General features: G+C 40.4%; 1 protein-coding gene across 1 annotated transcript in view; it reads right to left on the bottom strand.

Moving 5' to 3' along the window:
- Nucleotides 1-2,384: 2,384 nt before the first annotated feature.
- Nucleotides 2,385-17,359, bottom strand: part of LOC308385615 (receptor activity-modifying protein 3) — a 33,857-nt gene continuing 18,882 nt past the window's right edge. Inside the window, exons 2-4 of the mRNA XM_080864645.1 lie at nt 15,449-15,478; nt 15,015-15,174; nt 2,385-4,207 (exon numbers count right to left, since the gene is read on the bottom strand). Of these exons, the coding sequence (XP_080720771.1) occupies nt 3,952-4,207; nt 15,015-15,174; nt 15,449-15,478 (446 nt within the window). The 3' untranslated portion in view covers nt 2,385-3,951. The remainder of the gene's footprint in view (nt 4,208-15,014; nt 15,175-15,448; nt 15,479-17,359) is intronic.

Below are 17,359 nucleotides of genomic sequence, written 5' to 3'. Positions count from 1 at the left end.
CGCTCACTTTTCGCATATAGAATTTCAAAAAAACATCGGTGCAAATTATAAGTCTGTATCATAATGTCTCGTGTTTTCGTGTTTGTTGTTTTGTTTTGTTTTTATTGTTTTATTTTGCGAGTTGGTTATTAGATGCTGCTCCAGCCAGCCAGAGAATCCCCCGCCGCCCCGCCCTCTCCTCCCTGTGCCGCAAGCAGCAGGCGCACCTCGCAAACGGAGGGCGTCCTTACTCCCAGCAAATGAGCGATAGCAAACCGATCGGTGCCTATGACATTCCCAATATGCGCTGGCTGATGTCGGGGCAGCATGAGTATGAGAATTTTTTTTTTTTTTTGCAGATGCCCATGAATCCGGCCCCCACCACGATGCCGCCCCGGGCAAATGCCCGTGTCGCCCGTATCAAAAACCGCTACTGGATCCCAAGCACAACGGCTGCAAAAGGATAAGAAGGTGTGACCGAGTCAAAGTTAAGTCAAGCTGACTGAAATGCTGTGGCGAGACCTTGAGAGAGCTGTGCATAAAAGAATGCACAGAAACCTCAATGAAGTGAAGCACAGTTGCAAAGAAGAGTGGGCCAAAATCCCTCTGCAACAATGTGTGAGACTGATAAAGTCAGAGAGAAAGTGATTACGTCATGTTATTGCTGTTAAAGATGGTTCTACAAAACACTGAATCACCGGGCAAACTTAGTTTTTAACAGGGCTGCATGAATTCAGAAATGCATGTTAAATTATCACCTTAATGGTAAGAAAATTTTAGTGTCATCTGGCTCTTCTGGTATGTGCATTACTTGCTGTGCGCAGTATGAAACAATATACATAATACGGTGCACTAATGGAAAGACGAGACGCATCATTGATGTATCATACAAACCAACAGTAGTGGAAAAATTAAGTCAATGCAGAAAACTTACATTCTATCTGAAGGCCATCAGATAGCAATAATTGTGGCTACTGAAATATTTACATTTCTATAGAAGTGTGTTGAAGAGCCAATGAGCATGAAGCAGAGCTTATCACGTTTTTTGTTTTGTTTTTTGCAACCAAAATGGTGACATAGGAAACGCTCATCTCAAGGCTTCAAAACAGATCTTCATTAACCAGTGGGTGGCCTCACAGCAGCTACACCCATACCCACCCTAAAAGACAGATGGATGGATCGTGTGGTTCATGTGTTTCGTCCATATGTTGTCATTTCAATCAGACAAAATTATATCACTTTTATTTTAAAAGTGTATTTGTTTTGCCAGTTGTAAATCTAAAATGTTTACAGTGGTAAAGCCGCTGCACACTGAAGTTAAGTGTGCGGCTTAATAAACTTGGCAAAAAACTTAATTTCATGCCTCTATGGTTTAGTGCACTTTGGATAGATCAGAGATTGGATGTGTCAGCAGCTTAGGGAATTCATGTCAGTTTTTCTGTGGTCTGTACTCCAGCTCGCTGCATACTAAAACACCAGTGTGTTCAAAATTAGGAACATCAAACTGGGACAGCATCCAAAGTTCCTACTTTTACTGGAGTTTGTATTTTTGACCTTGAAGTGTTCCTTTTATCCTAATTTCCAGCTCAATAATTTGATTCTTGGACTCTAATGAAATTGCATGATTCGCAGTTCAAAATTCTCCTTATTTTTCTTATGGCGTGCCTTGGTGCAGCCTCTCAGTTCATCCTCCAGTCATTTAAAGTCAATTTTCTTCTGATTGGCTGCTTCTCAGAGAGCGTAGATATAATCAGCAGGCAGTTGTCTTCTTATAGCTACACTATTTTTTCACTTAGATTATTTGTCTCTGTCACCCTACAGAGCAGAGAGTAGAAAGAATTGCCAGAAGCTGTGTCAGAAAGTCTGAAACCTGAGCTTTGGACTCACAGCCATTACTTGTACATATGCTGAGCTCATTATTTGAAACTGCATACACACATTCAGACACCTTTCAGATCATAGATGACACAAATATATATTTAAAAAAGACGCATTAAATAACGAAGGCAGGTTTTATTTGGAATCTGGCGCCACACAGACGAGCGGAGCAGCCTCTGCTCAGACTGATGCAACTAAAGATGGATTTATTTCACAGGAGAAAATGTATGTGGACCATGGGATCATTGACAGTGAGAGCGTGTGAAGGTAAAGGGATAAAGATTGTTAAAACAGTCAATTAAAAGAAACATTTAGAGGCAAACTAAAGAGGGAAGATTTAGTCGTGAGGCTGAGGCTTCTTAGAAATCGACCTAAATGTTTGCACTGGGTTTTGTTGTGTTAAAATCATTAATTATGCCTACACTTTGCACATCATATATTTAGGAAATAAAGACTTCAAAGACGGGCTTTTTTAGCAGTCAATAAACCGAAAGCAACATAAGTTCACCTGTTCCATCACAAATGTTTTTTAAAAAGATCACACAATAAATGATGAACCAGTTTTTTCAAGAGAAATTTGAAATTTAATGAAGGGAAGTTCTTGTTTCCACAGACAACAGCTTCAGTGAGACACAGTGTGTAGGTGCTGGCAAAGAGATGCCGCTTTAAAGACAAATAAAACAAGCAGCGTTTTGCTCGGTTTGACTCGAGGCTGGTGAGGACTGTCCAAAAATAGGCAGATGAAGCAGGTACATTAAATTAAACCCCTATCGAAAAGAATTCAGTTCGACGCATCGGGGTGTATGTTCACCAGAGTTGAGCAACGATGGAGAGGAGATGCACATACAGTAGAGAGCACAGGCAGAGAGCATGACTATACAATAAGAGGTCTCAGCGTCAGTCCATAGCTTGAGAACCCCTGTTTGTGAATAACAGCTGTATTTTAGTCAACAGTATCTGATAAGTTACACTGTTTTAAAACAGTCTTTTGGGGCTCAGCTACACACACAAGAAATTCAAGTCCCACAGTGTCACCTTCTCTTTGGGCAGTGTATCCTTTCCAGTGGTTAAAGTCCATTCAGATAGTCATCAACAAGCATAAACTTTGTATCTCTTGAAATGACAGTCTGGCCTTTTTCCTTTTTACCTCTTCCAACAAATCACACAGTATCATGTTAATATATTTAACAGCAATGTCCTTGGGGAGTCGTACATCCCACCAGTTCAGAGGTCAATCACTGACTTTGATGCTTGTTGAGTGCTTTGGCCTTCAAAAGTGATACAGTGCTGTAACAAGATCAAAAGTCTGTATCCATGAGGTTTAAGAATGCATCCAAGATTTGGTCATTTTTCCGCTGGTCAAATTACCCCATGACAAATAAACAAACAAAATCCTCTGCATCTCAGAGGAACAGTTCAACCTTTTTGGGAAATGCTTATTTACGTTCTTGTCAAGAATCAGATGTGTTGTCTTAGAATAAAAAAGTTACAGCCATCTACTGGTTAGCTTAGCATAAATACAGGAAACACTCCACACGGATCCGCACAAGAACTCTACGTACAAGGCCATGCATCACTCACTACCTCACACACTTCCTTAATCCAGGCAAACTCCAGTGTCAAAGTTGTGGTTTTATTAGGTTTAACTGAATGATATGGTGTTATGTATTAATCACTGGATTTTGTTTTCATCCATGTTTGAGCTACACTAAGGTAACCAGCATCCACCTGTACTCACCACGCAGACATGAGAGCGGTATTATCGTTCTCTGGAAGAAAGCAATAAAACGCATCCCCTTCAGCTTCTACTCGATATGGACACATTCAACATTGAACAGTTGAATAATAGACGAGCCAAAATGTGGGAAAAGTACATATAATATACAAAAATATTAAAGAAAACACTACTTTGCTCTACCATTGGTTCCTTCATTTCTACAACAAGTTGAGGTGGTTTGCAGTGCCACTTACAGGATAATTTGGCCAACAGAAACAGTCCTCTGTGCGCTCCTGCGTTGTGTACAGTATTTACTTAGTGAAGAGACTGGGACGTTAAATTCAGTCCATTACTCCCATCTCTTCCATAGTCGTGACCTAAGCCAGGATGTCACTCCGCTTGCTGCACCAGACCACCAGGCCAATCATGGCCAAGGTGAGGAAAACGGGGATGAGGATGAGGATGGTGAGGGTGTCGTCCGGGGGATCCAACCACACCGGCTGGTCTATGGTGCAGTTGGAAAAAAAGTGCTTGTGTATGTGGATGATGTAGCGCTCCACCAGCGGATTGGGCCAGTAGCAGTCGACGATCTGGGACTTTGTCTCTGTGCAGAGGGTGAAGAGGTGGTACTCACTGAGGAGAAAGACAGGAGAAGGAAATGTAAAAGAGGAGGAGAAAGTCATGACTCTTAGTTATAAGCATGAAAATATTAAAATACATAACACAGATGGCCTCCCTCCTTCCTATCATAGCTCAGAAGTACATTACTTATTCTACTGCTGTTACTCTTAGGAGCGCACCGGCATTTAAACCCTTCTGTGGTTTAGCTAGTAATAACCTTAGCATCAGCAATTTGGTATGTAATCCATCATAGTGATTGGGTACACGCTGCTCTTTCTGGCCCACTACCTTCTCTATTTCACCAGGAGCTTTTTAAAAACTCAGAGCTCTGCTTTGACGAATACATTGAGCCATTTCTAATCCCTCGTTCTCCGTCCTGCATTCTCTATCAAAGAGGTCCAGCTTCTTTTCTCATGACACACTGAGAGCTGCTCCTATCCTCAGCAGGTGAACATTAAACCGAGCGACAGTATTCCCACGCTCCCTGCTGATCCGAAACTGATTTGTCATGTTTCGATGATGTGGATCTGACACTCTATGTTATTAAAACTTACAGACTGGCTGGTAAAAAAGACTGTGCAATGGTTCATGAACCAAGCACTATTGTTGCAGTCGCTTCTCAAAATACTATACTAGCAACTGTGAGCTGTCATGTCATTAGCTACAGCAGTACTGCGAACAGTTTCATATTTTTGCTTCCTAATTGATGTCACTTTTATAATTATTTTCCAAAAAACTTTGTTCTGTCGTTTTGGCACCACTTCTGCTTTGTTCAGATTTATTTTTAAACTGTATAATGCATTAATTATGGCATCTTATGCAATATTAGCGTGGGACTTATATAGCCTGGGGAATCATTTGAAATAACTGCACAGGTCATCAGCGATCCTAATGACGAAACTGCACTGCCAGTTACCCACTATATTAAGCTCGTGCTTAATTGTGGTTTTAATATAGAATCAGAATCTTGATGATTTGAGGACAAGTTTTTGTTTTTCATCTGATTTTCTGAGGCCACCAAAGTGAATATATACTCTACACTGCATGTATGTTTAAAGTTGCGAGGCAGCTGAGCTTTCTTTTTCTTGATGTGCAGTCTTGTGAAAAACTCATCGCAGCCATGACAAAGTAGTTTGTAGAGCCACCTTTAGCAGAAAGAAAATGAAGTAAGAGTTCTCCACCGTGCTGACAGTCGGTATGAGGTGTTTGTGCTAATGTGTCTTCAGCTTGGTGTTCACCGACTGTGATGTTGGGCATTATAGTCAAACATCTCCACTTTGGTTTTGTCTGTCCAAAGAACATTCTTCCAGAAGTCTTGTAGTTTGTTCAAATACAGCTTTGCAAACCTAAGCTGTGCTGCCATGGTCTCTTTAGAGGGACTCCTGGCACCCTTTACAAATAAGCCATACTTTGTTCAGTCTTTTTCTGGTTGTGCTGTCATGAACTTTAACATTTAATATGCAGAGGACTGCAGTCTGAATTGTAGCTCTTGGGTTTTTTGCAATATCTCTGAACATTGCACAGTCTGACCTTTGGGTGAATTTGTTGAAACACTCAGTCCTGGGAAGATTGCACCATTGCCAAAACATCTGCTCTCATAGAGGTGCTCACACTTGCTAATGATCACCGAATCAAGTGTATTTGATTAGCACCGACTGGCTGCTGCTTACCCTCATAGTTCCTGTGGAATCATGTAGTCACGTAGTGTCCAATGAATGCTTAGTAGTGCATGTGCGTGTGTGAGTGCGAGTGCATGTGATTTGAGAACATTGAAAGTCCACTGACAAAAACCGAAACACATGAACATTAGTGCTGACAGTAAATCTCTGAAATACAAGGTAACATCAGCAACATTATGTCAAACTGCTACACAGATTTACCAGCCTGCCACAGGACAACAGCCAAGAGCAGGAACAAGGGCTCATTAATGTGCTATCTAACATTTAGACCGCTTCACCCTGCTGCCCTGTTTATAGCACATATAAGTTCGGTTCTGACGTCAAGCTGCAGCCATTGTTTTCTGAATGCCCTTTGCTTAAGTGCCACAAATCAAATAAGCCCTGCTGCCTGTGTGTTTACACTGTGTATAGATGCATATAGTGCGCTGCAAGCAGGGCAAGAAGGCACCACATGTCAGATAAGACGAGTGCCCTGTCAAATCTGAACTCAGCAGCAGTATATTATTGGAGGGCCATAAGCTCATATGTTATGTTTGAAAGTTACTAACTCTTTAGAAATATCTGCAGATGCAGTTATTGTGATTAGATTGATTGTGGTAAGATACTGGGAGTCATTAAGGCTTACGAAACTGATGCTTTTAAAATAAAATGTGTTTTACGCCACTGGCAGAAGAACCTGAGAACGTGATGGCAGAGAAAAGGCTTTGATGATTGGAGAAAACACAAAGGCAGAGAGTACAAGAGCTATTAGACAGAAGTGATCAAAATGCAGACTGAAACCGTAGGGAACAGCAGACTTTTGAAACTGTTCCCAGATGTAACGCACAGCAACATGTTTTTAAACTCTCATCCACATGGGATCATCGGTTACGAGGGTAGAAAAAAATAGTTTGATCTGATTCACAGCTGATGTCCCAATGATTGCATAACCATGGAGATGACTACACATAAATGTGAATACACAATATAACCAAACACACTCACGTGTGACGATACAGATAGTTGTATACCCACATGACAGTTTTGAGACTGCAGACAGATACTGAAAATTGCTGGTAGTTGGTACCAGTTGGAGTATTTTAATGCCGAGACATAAAGCTTCACTAACTGTGTTATTCTAATTCTTTCCCTGAGATATTGTTAAGCCCCGAGAAAAATCCAGGCCCATAAATCAATTTGAACGTTTAGCTCTGAAAGGCAATAGCTTGTAATTTGTTAAATAGTAAGGAGACTCCACATATTCACATTTCTAAATGTTGTTACAGGGTTTTTTAATATATTTAATAGTGTGTATTATTACACTCAAGACAAGGAAAGTGGGGGAAAATAGCTTCCAGTAAGTTTTAAACCATTGTAAGTTTTAAGATTTCCTGCTAACTACTTCCTCTTACTTTTTAAAACATCAGGTAGTCTCCCCAAAGCTACACAGGCTGCCAGTTGTTTGACAAAATAAAAGGTATCTCTTACATAATAATGCAATAATTATTGTAGCTTCTAAATGTCCAAAGTGAGCAAGAAGTGCAGCAGAGTACCTGCAAACTCTTCAATAAACATAGTTTGAGTCACACAGCTTTCCAGTTACTGGGCTTATACAGTTGCTTAGATTTCTGTCACACTTACATGTTTCAGATCATCAAATACATTTTAATATTAGTCAAAGAAAACCTGAGTAAATAGAAAAAAGCAATCCAAAAGCACCTGTCCCTGTGTGATCAACGGTGTGTGATTTTTTTGGGAAAGGTGAGTTCAACTGTCACGCAGGCCTGATTACTGTCAGACCTGCTGAATCAAGAAATCACTTGAAAATAACCTGTGTGACAAACTGAAGCAGGCTAAAAGCTCTTCAAAACTAAAAAAAAATCTCACAAGACATCCAAAGAAACAGCTGGGAAACAAAGTCTATCAGTCTGGAAAAGGTTACAAAGCCAATTTTAAGGTTTTGGGACTTTAGTGAGCCACAGTGAGAGAAATTATCCACCAATGGAGAATACCCGGAACGATGGTGAACCTACTAACCTAATAAAATTACTTCAACTCATCCAGGAGGGCACAAAAAACCCAGAACAACATCGAAAGAACTGCAAGCCTCACTTTCCTCAGAGTCAGAATTATACAACAGTAAGGAAGAGACTGGGCACAAATGGCATCAAGGAGAAAAAACACTGCTCACCAAAAAGAACCCAAACGCTCGTCTCACATTTGAAAAAAACATCTTGATGATTCCTCAAGATGTTGGGGGAAATATTGTGTGGACTGATGAGACTTAAGTTCAACTTTTTGGAAGTTTTGACTCCAGTTAAATCTGGAGTAAAACTAAAAGCATTTCAGAAAAGGAACATCATAATAACAGTCGAACACGGTGGCAGTAGCGTGATGGTCTGAGGCTTCTGTGCTGCTTCAGGACCTGGTTGACTTACTGTAATTGATGGAACCGTGAATTCTGCTCTCTGCCTGAAGGAGAATGTCCGACTATTAGTTTGTGCCATGAAGCTCAAGCACACTTGGCTTATGCAGCAGGATAATGATAAAAAACACACCAGCAAGTTATCAAAGGACTCTAATTAACAGATTTCAATCAACTATAAAATAATAAAGTCCACCTCAGAGTGATTAAAAAAAACCAAATCAACCAGGCTTTAGAGTGGTCCAGTGAAAGTCTGTACCGGTACTTAAATCAAACTGAGATACTTTGACATCACCTTAAAGAGGCTGTTCAGTGTGGCTAAATTAAAATAAATCTCCAGTGAAGATTTGGCCAAAATTCCTCCACAGTGATGTGAAAGATTCAGGTGTTTTGACACAGCATCATGTAGGTTTGGGTAGTTTTTTGTTGTGTTTTTTCCTTAAATGAAATCATCATTTAAAAACAGCGCCTTGCATTTACTCAGGTTATCTATGACGGACAGTAAAAGTTATTTGATTATCTGAAACATTTAAATGTGACAAACATGAACAAAAGTAAGAAATTGTTTTTTTGTACTTTTTACCTCGCTGCACTTCACACACATATTTGGAGCATAAGAAAACTCTTAAAATATTGCCGTTAACTATTTGTGTAATAACTTTTTTTTCTTCCAAAGACTGGGATTTTATAATGAGGCATTTCCTTTTTCCAAAGAAAACCCCTAATATGAATTCTTTATTCCTCTGGCTCCATGAAGGATGACTCCTCTGATTAACAATAGCTCACCAGACAAAGAAAGTTGACCTTCACCATTTATATGGTCAAATACATGTAATATATGGAAAGGACATCTTTAGGAAATTAATGTTTGATTTTTTTTTCCAGAGCCATTTTGATAATATGAAAGGTCTTATTATAACCTTCTGGCCAATGTCTTGAAGAATACTTTTCTATCAAACCAAGAGGTAGTTGAAGCATTTACTTTCAATAGAGTTAATAATACACAGCTACAACGACCGCAATTAAAACTTAATCAAGAACCTATTTTGTTATTTATGCACTGCGAAGGATCCAAAGACTGTTATTAAAGACAGGTGACTGATCCATACTTGGACATTGTGTTGTGCAAACATCTAATGCAATGCTGTTTCAACATTTGTAAAAAAAAAAAAATTAAATTTTTACTGCTGAGTGGTGAATAGTTGTAGTTCTTTGGTGATTTCACAAGAGTGACAAGGTAGCTATTAAATTAAGCAAGAACTTAAAGTCTCAGTGAAACGACAGGCTTGTTCATTTTCTTCATTCAGATGTTTTTAAATCAGGAGAAAAGAGGGAAAGGCAAATCATAGAAATATGACAGTTACATTATTCATGTTTGAACGAAAAGAAGTGTACTCCACCACCTACACATAAAAACACCCTTTTCAGCTTAACAAGGTGCAGGAAAGGCTGTTGCTCTTTGTCCACGCTGCCTTACCACAGAGAGGTGGAGATGAGCTACTACTACCTCCACCCCCACCAAAACCTTAATAAAGAGTCAACAAAGAGCTGCCTTTGAAGTGCACAGCTGACACTTTTCCACCTGTCAAATTCATGGCAGATGTTAGAAAATGTGTTTTGTTTCTGTCTTAACACAACTTGACATTTGACTTAGACTTACATTTTGCAACTTGAGAGCTTCTTTGGTCAAAGGGGAGAAACGATGTAACAATATTTAAACAGCTTCACCTTTTCATGGACTTCAAATGAGTTTAACCGTTCCCAGTCCTCTCTCTTCACTCTCCAGAAGGCTCACAGCTGTTGGTATCAGTGGTGTGTTATGACAATATAACCCACTTAGAATAAGGTTTCCTCATCTAAACGGTCTATCGCTTATCATTAGTAGCAGCCCGGAAAAAAAGAAAACCTCTGATGACTTTAGAGCAGCATCTGTTCCACACAAAGACCAAACACAACGGTGAATTCATTATTAGAGGTCCAGACCATCACCGCTGTTCCTGTGTGCACAACATTAAGTCTTACAGTACGGATTCTCCCGGAGCCGTAAACTGCTCGGGGCAGAAAATTAATATGTTATTAGAAGTAAATGATTGAAGTGCATAAATGCACGCACAGTACACACAGCCTCTCAGTGGTCTATCCAAACAATAACAGTTGTGCTGGCTGAGTGAGTGGCCAGCAGCAATCACTGCAGAGAGGCACGGCTCATTTGTCAAATGGAGGAAGCTCTGCAGGGGTCACCGCTTGTTTAAACATGAGGCCGCTCGCTCTCCGAGCTCGATCCCTCTCACCACTTTCTGGCTCCGCTCGTGTCGTCCCTCTCTCCCTCTCTCGCTTTCTCTCTCATTCTTATCGCCTACTTCCAGGCTCCAAAGTACACTGCTGCTGAGAAAGTCATTTTATCCTTCACTGTCATGTAAATGAACTGCCGTACACAAATGAATCGTCTCGTAAAATATGGACTCACACAGGAAAAGATTATGGAAAGGCAAAATAAGGCAAAGTGGTTTCATCTCTCTATCACTCTTATATGTCAGACATCACTGGCAGATCAGATTTAGGATTAAAGTGACTTCGACTCTTAAAAAAATCAATTTCTACATCCTTCAGTTTAAGTGAGCACGACTGGAACAGCAACGGGTGAGCAAAATAAGAAGAAACCAGACATTACGCCACCCATCCTGCACTTCAGATTTAAAATAGCACTTGAAAGGATCTGCTAAAAAAACACTATTTAAGCTTTTTTTATTCAGAGACAACTTACCTGATCAAAACACACAAGCTAATTATAGCCTTTAAATAATGAATTTGGCTCGTTTCCAGCCCGTGTCGTATTGTGTCTGGTTTACAGTCAGGAGTTTTCATTGTGAAACCGGTCAGAGGGTTTTGACACTGAGCCAGGGGAGCTGTTAGCTTGACTCACCATTATAACTTTAATTTAATGGATTTAGATGCAAATGATTATTTTGATTCATCCATTTCCTGCCATTTATGTGGGTTCGGGGTCGGGGGTCGGCAGCCTAAGCAGAGACCCCTAGACTCCCTATTCCCAGCCACTTTCTCCAGCTCATCCAGGGAGACACCAAATCAAGCAGCTTTGTTGTCCTGGGTATGCACTAGGACTCCTGCCAGTACGACATGGTAGAAACATCTTATCTAGGAGCCATCCTGGACAGATGCCCGAAGCACCTCAGCTGGCTCTTCATTGTGTGGAGGAGTAGCAGCATGAATGATCAAGCTCCTCCCCATGTCTCTAAGGACGAGCCCATCACAGGAATCTAATTTCAGCTGCTTGCATCCACAGTCTCCTTCTTTTGGTCACCACCCACAGCTTGTGACTGTGAGTGAGGGTAGGGTGTAGATCAACCTTCTCTTCACAACAACAGACACAACATGCACATTACTGCAGAGGCTTTACTATTCCTATTATCTCCCTTATTCACTCACTTGTAAACAAAACCTCGAGATACTTAAACTCCTCTACCTGGTGCAGCAACTCATTCCCAACACCAAGTGAGCAACAAACCACCTCATTGTAAAAAAGAAGAGAACAGATCCTCAACGCCTCAGCTGCACCTAGAAATTCTGTCCATAAAAGTTGAACAAAATGACAAAGGGCAGCCTGATAGAGTCCAACACCCATCAAAAAATAGTGACTGAGAGTTATAGCTGGGATTTCAAACCAAGTTCTTGCTACAGTTTAAAAAGAACTAGATCATCTGCAACACACAAAACAGAACTGGTCCAGTGTTTGGGTCTCCCTGAAGTTACAACACACTCTACATATTATCTTCTAGAACCACCACCCAAGTCTACCAGTCCAGAGGCACCACCCACAACTTCTGTAAGATGGTGCGACCAAGTCAGCCCCACGACATCCAGAGCCTTAAGAAACTCAGGAAGAGTCTCATAAACCCCCGGGGTTCGTTCAGGAGTTGTTTAACTGGGCCTAGACTCTGTTTTCTCTACAGAGGCTGTATCAGTGGGAATGAGGAGATCATTGAAGTCACCGCCTGGCTATGTCCTCAGGTTATGTCAGCAGCACTCTATCCCCACTGTGAGCAAATTATTAATTTAAAATGTTTCTCTTGTTAAACCAGTAAATCCACAGTTTCTAAGTTCTAAATAAAATGAAATTAAATACAGCGTTGGTTTGTTGGTTTTGGTTCTTTAGCTACTAATGACCACATTTGTATTAAGAACATCAGCAGTAATGTTTTGTCAGTCTGTTAACTGGTGCTGAGCAGTTCATGAGAGCCGCAGTAGTGAAGCTGAACAATAATGTGAAGGAAATCCAAAAGAAAAAGCCAAAACTGTCTGACTGAGGGACTGAAGAATCCAGTTATAAGTCTTTGTGGGAGGCTTCTTTCACAACTGTCTACAAGCTACTTGTACAGCCAATTTGAATTTAAGTTAAGTTGCTTTTTAAATTAATTTCTATGTCCAATCTTCAACATGAAAAAAGAAAAAGTCTTCAACGGAGCACAATTTGACAAAGCCATCCTGATTTGTTAATCAGGACTCTGCAGCCAACAACACAAATATATTTTGCTTCAGGAAAATCACCATGAAGCTCTGACAAGTCTTCCAAGAAAAACAGAGAGAAAACGATTTAAAATGGAAAACACAGGATATGACCAGTTGGTGAAGGTGGTGGCCCTTATTCCCAGAAATCTTGCCTCATATCAGTGACTCAGACCATTATTTAGACTCCGGTGTGTGTGTGTTATTATGCAAGATACCGGTCTTATAGCTGACTCCTGCGCCTTCAGCCTCTGCAGTTGTTGTAAAGGGAGGGGGGCAAAGACTGCAAGAGGTCAAAGGTCAGAGAAAGGAATGAGATGGAAAAGCTGGATAAAGACAGATGCAGACGGGTGGTCAGGACTTTTTCTTTTTTTTAAAAAAAACACCAAAAAAAACCCAGCTCCAGCTTTGGAGGCATGCCTCCAACGGCTCTCCAACCCACAGACATTCAACCAGCTGCAGAAGGCCGAGATGGATTACAGTCTATCTGTCTGAGTGTTTTGGGGTTTTTTTTGGAAATTGGCATCAATGCACAGCTAACAGCTCACCAACTGAAATTACAAGTATACAGCACTCTGACAGGAAGAGAACAATAGTGGAGAAAAAGAGGAATGATAAAGATAAAAGCTTTAAAATGTGGGTGGCTTTTTGGTGTCCAGATGTATTTTATCATTAGCAGCTGCTTTGTGCAAAATGACAAATATCCTCTGGCATACCTTGTAAAAGCAGCTTCCAGTGCGCTTTCCGGAGAGCACATGTGCTATTTTGTCATTGTCAAATTAAGGTTGCGCTAATGTAAGGCGACACTTTCATTTACTCCAAAGATGTGCGTCCGTAGCAGAGAGTGTCCACTATTCTCAAGATCACCACTTCGTTTTAGGCGAGCGGGAAGAATTTATGACCTCAGTCTTTAAAAAGAGGAAATCTTTCCTCTGTTAAGAGAAATGATAATTAACAAACAAATCTATAATAAAAAGCACAAATTTATAGAGAGGCAATCAATTATATAAGAGGCAGGCAAACAGGTGCAGGGCTGAATCTCCTTGGGAACATATGGGAGGAGAACAAGTGCTTAGGATGAGCCATTTGGGGATTCTACAAAAACAGATCCAGCTGCGATAAATTCCTTAACCTGCGATTAAAACTGAACTTGTGTGTGTCAAACACACACAAATACTGTGTGTGTCAAAATTAATGCCTGAGATACTTGATGCACATAAGTGCACGACTATGCAGAATGCTGAAGAAATACTGGCAGACATTAAACGTGCACAGATACCCAGCATTACCACCATCAACTCACTGATTACAGGTTGATTGATATAGTTTGACACAAATATTGCAGCTCCCTCTCACTTGCTTGCAGGTCTTCAAGCAAAAGGGTCCATAATTCCTTCTTTTATATCCTCCAGTCTTTGCAGGCTCTGATCGTTTTTTTCCTGTAACCACACTAAACTGTAGGTCATTACTAGCTGGACGGATGCGGCACAGACGTTTCTTTACCTCAGCGATGACGGCTGCGGCCCGTCTAATTTATGTTACATAAATAAAACAACAGTAGAGCTTTTTAGATCCCTTGCAGATGGTTTTTGATGTACTTTATACACTTGTGACCCTTTACTTTTTTCTTTGCTTGTTTCTACAATTTAATGGCAGTTTTGTATTAAATCAGCTTAACATCATCCAATGCTCCTCGCACAGCATATACACAACTTTGTTTTCGTTGCCAGCCTCAGATTTTATTCCCGCTAGGCTTATCAGTAGTTTCCCTTTTTCGACAGGAGTCCTTCATTGTGTCACAGCATAGGCATGTTTTTAGTAGCCAGCAGGGGGCGACTTGTGCTACTGGAAAAATAAAAGAAGTCGAGCTGTAAAGAAATCTACGAGAAAATAATGCTTCTGCTCACTTGATTTATGACTTCAGTAAACATTTTCCTGATGAGTTTGGGTTTTGTGATTAAATAAAACATTATGATCTTTTTTATAAATTCTGACCCCTTACTGTGTGGTCCAACTGTAAGTATAAAGTTTCTATATTTGAAGACTTTAAATGTGTTAAAGTTAATTTATTTAGTCTTAATCTACTTTTATAAAGAATAAAATTGGGGCTACAGATATCTCTGTTCCATTTGTTTGTTGCTCTCACTGTGAACTGACTTCGCCTGCAACCTGCTAACAGCCTATCAGCGTCAGTCTTCAAATGCGGTGGTACCTGATGAAGTGTGTGAGGTTACACCAGTTCTGTGGATCTATGTGAGTCATGTCCTCCTTGAATCCCTCTCCACAGACCTCCACCTCCCACTGCAGACGGGACTCGTTGCAGACTTTCCTCACCCGCGGGGGAGTGGGCTCTGTGCTGAAACTGTCGGAAGCTGAGAGGAAAGACAGCAGAAGACAAAAGTCCTGTTTTGTGTGCGTGACTTTGGAAAAACTGAACAATAACTGAGATGAAGCATGGTAAAGATGGACGCTCATGCTTGTTTGGTTTGTGTTCATGTATCGTTTATGAGCTGTCTCATGTTCTGTCATCAGCTGAACCATCACATTCAATATGTCTCATTTGAACTGTTTTTGCTGACCCAACTGTTACTGTCCTTCTTACTGATGCATGAATAGATGCTCGGATAAATGGATGGATATTCTCACCTGACAGTCCTCTCATCATCCCGACATTGACTGTAAAGAAAACCAAACAAGAACACGATTAGAATAAATTCATTTCTACACTCTCCCTGTTGTTTCTTAACTATGACCTTTGACCTTCCCCGCTTGTTGTTCCATCTTCCGCGTATGGTCACATATGTCATTGTTTTTGCTACAGAGCATGTGACCCATGTCTGGACTCTATAAGGTCATCATAGCGCTTGTTAATATTCAGCGAAAGTGAACTGTGGCGCTTTTTAAGTACACAAAGGTGAATTACATTTTTACCGTTGAGCACTCTTTTTTCTTTTTCTTTTTTACTTTATTTCTTGAACGTTTTTGAGCACTTTTGAACCAGTGTCTTAACAGTTATCAGTCTCACCTTTTCAAAGTTTTGAAGGAAACATATTGAATGTCAGGACCAACTTATTTGAAGACGTTGTTGTACGAAGGTCTTGACTTTAACATCACACTCCTATAAGTGGCTATGTCCAAGGCAGAGGTCAGAGGTCAGCAGCTTTTACTATGAATAGAATTATTTTTAACCAAAGTTCTGTATTCATATATGAGGTATATCGCACCATCGGCCCCTCTGGCCATCACCAGTAGGCGGTAGGTGAAGTGTCTTGCCCAAGGAGCTGGGGATCAAACCGGCAACCTTTCGGTTACGAGATGAGCTTCCCAACCCTTGGACCAAGGTCGCCCGTTACAATAACAGTAACAGTAACATTACAATAACACAATGTTTTCTTGCATTTATGGTAAAAAGTAAGAAAACTTCTCTTAGTTGCTTAGGCGATCGATTTCACACAAGAAATCCGCCGGATTTCACACAAGACTGATGTAAGTCTCTCAGTTCATGTTTCCTCACAGTCTTGGGAGTCTTTTGTGTGTTGCACAAATATTTTAATCACTATGCTACGGAGGTGCTAGGATGACAGGCAGAGAAACAGGGGAATTAAATCTAATATGATGTGTAAGCCCGCTCTGAAACATGGTGGCTGTAAAGCTGTGCAGGTCGTTGTGAGTAGCTGTACTTGTGCAAATGACTCATATTAAACTGAGCACATTTTAGTATTACATAGAAGTTCAGGCCTGTAAACACAGAGATAGCTCGCTGTTCTTGGAACATCTTTCCACATTTACTGCACATCAAGCATAACAGTAAGCCAGCAGTGTCGGCAGTGAAAGCAAACAAATCTTCACACGTGCTCTTATTTTCTTAATTCTCCTCCACAATTTATTGTTTTCATATTTGTGCTTCAATGACTTTTCCTTAATTAAAGAAACCTATTATCATTTTCTAATATTTACCTAATGATCTTATACTCAACACACGTGGATATTATTTCGCTTTATTAGCAATGTTCCCTCTATCTTGGCATTTCCTTTAAAATCTATTTCATGTTTCACTTTGGTTTTCTTTTTGGTGTTCTTCATATTTATTGTTTCTCAGTCTTTCAGTGAATTTCCAGAAGTCTGAAAGACAAAAGACAAAAGACAAAAATAAGCAGAGACAAATGCAAACTAACATCTGAAGCCAGGTATCTCAGTGACACCCTGCAGTACAATAGTGCACAAGGGATAAACTTCTATTTCCCTTCCTTCTTTTTTTCATCCTGTGACTTTCCGATTCAGAATCCTGCACAGGGCTGCCCATTTTTACTCCAGCAGCATGAGGAATGACCAAAGCTAAACATGCTGCTGTGCAGGAAGGCACAGCTCCCTTTGAAGTCTCCTGCTTACAAAGCAGTGGATCAGTTTAAGAGACACCCCGGAGGGAAAAGATTGTTACCAAGTTAGCATGCTAAATATAGAAACTGCTATGTTTGAGCATGTAAGGATATTCAGATTTGTGGGATTGTCAGGGTTTTTTTTCCTAGTGTGTGTGTTCTTTTTAAATACTGTGGTTAG

The sequence above is a fragment of the Rhamphochromis sp. 'chilingali' genome (assembly GCF_963969265.1).
Source record: "Rhamphochromis sp. 'chilingali' genome assembly, chromosome: 18".
Classification (NCBI taxonomy): Eukaryota; Metazoa; Chordata; class Actinopteri; order Cichliformes; family Cichlidae; genus Rhamphochromis; species Rhamphochromis sp. 'chilingali'.
This window is presented reverse-complemented; position numbering and strand designations above follow the sequence as displayed.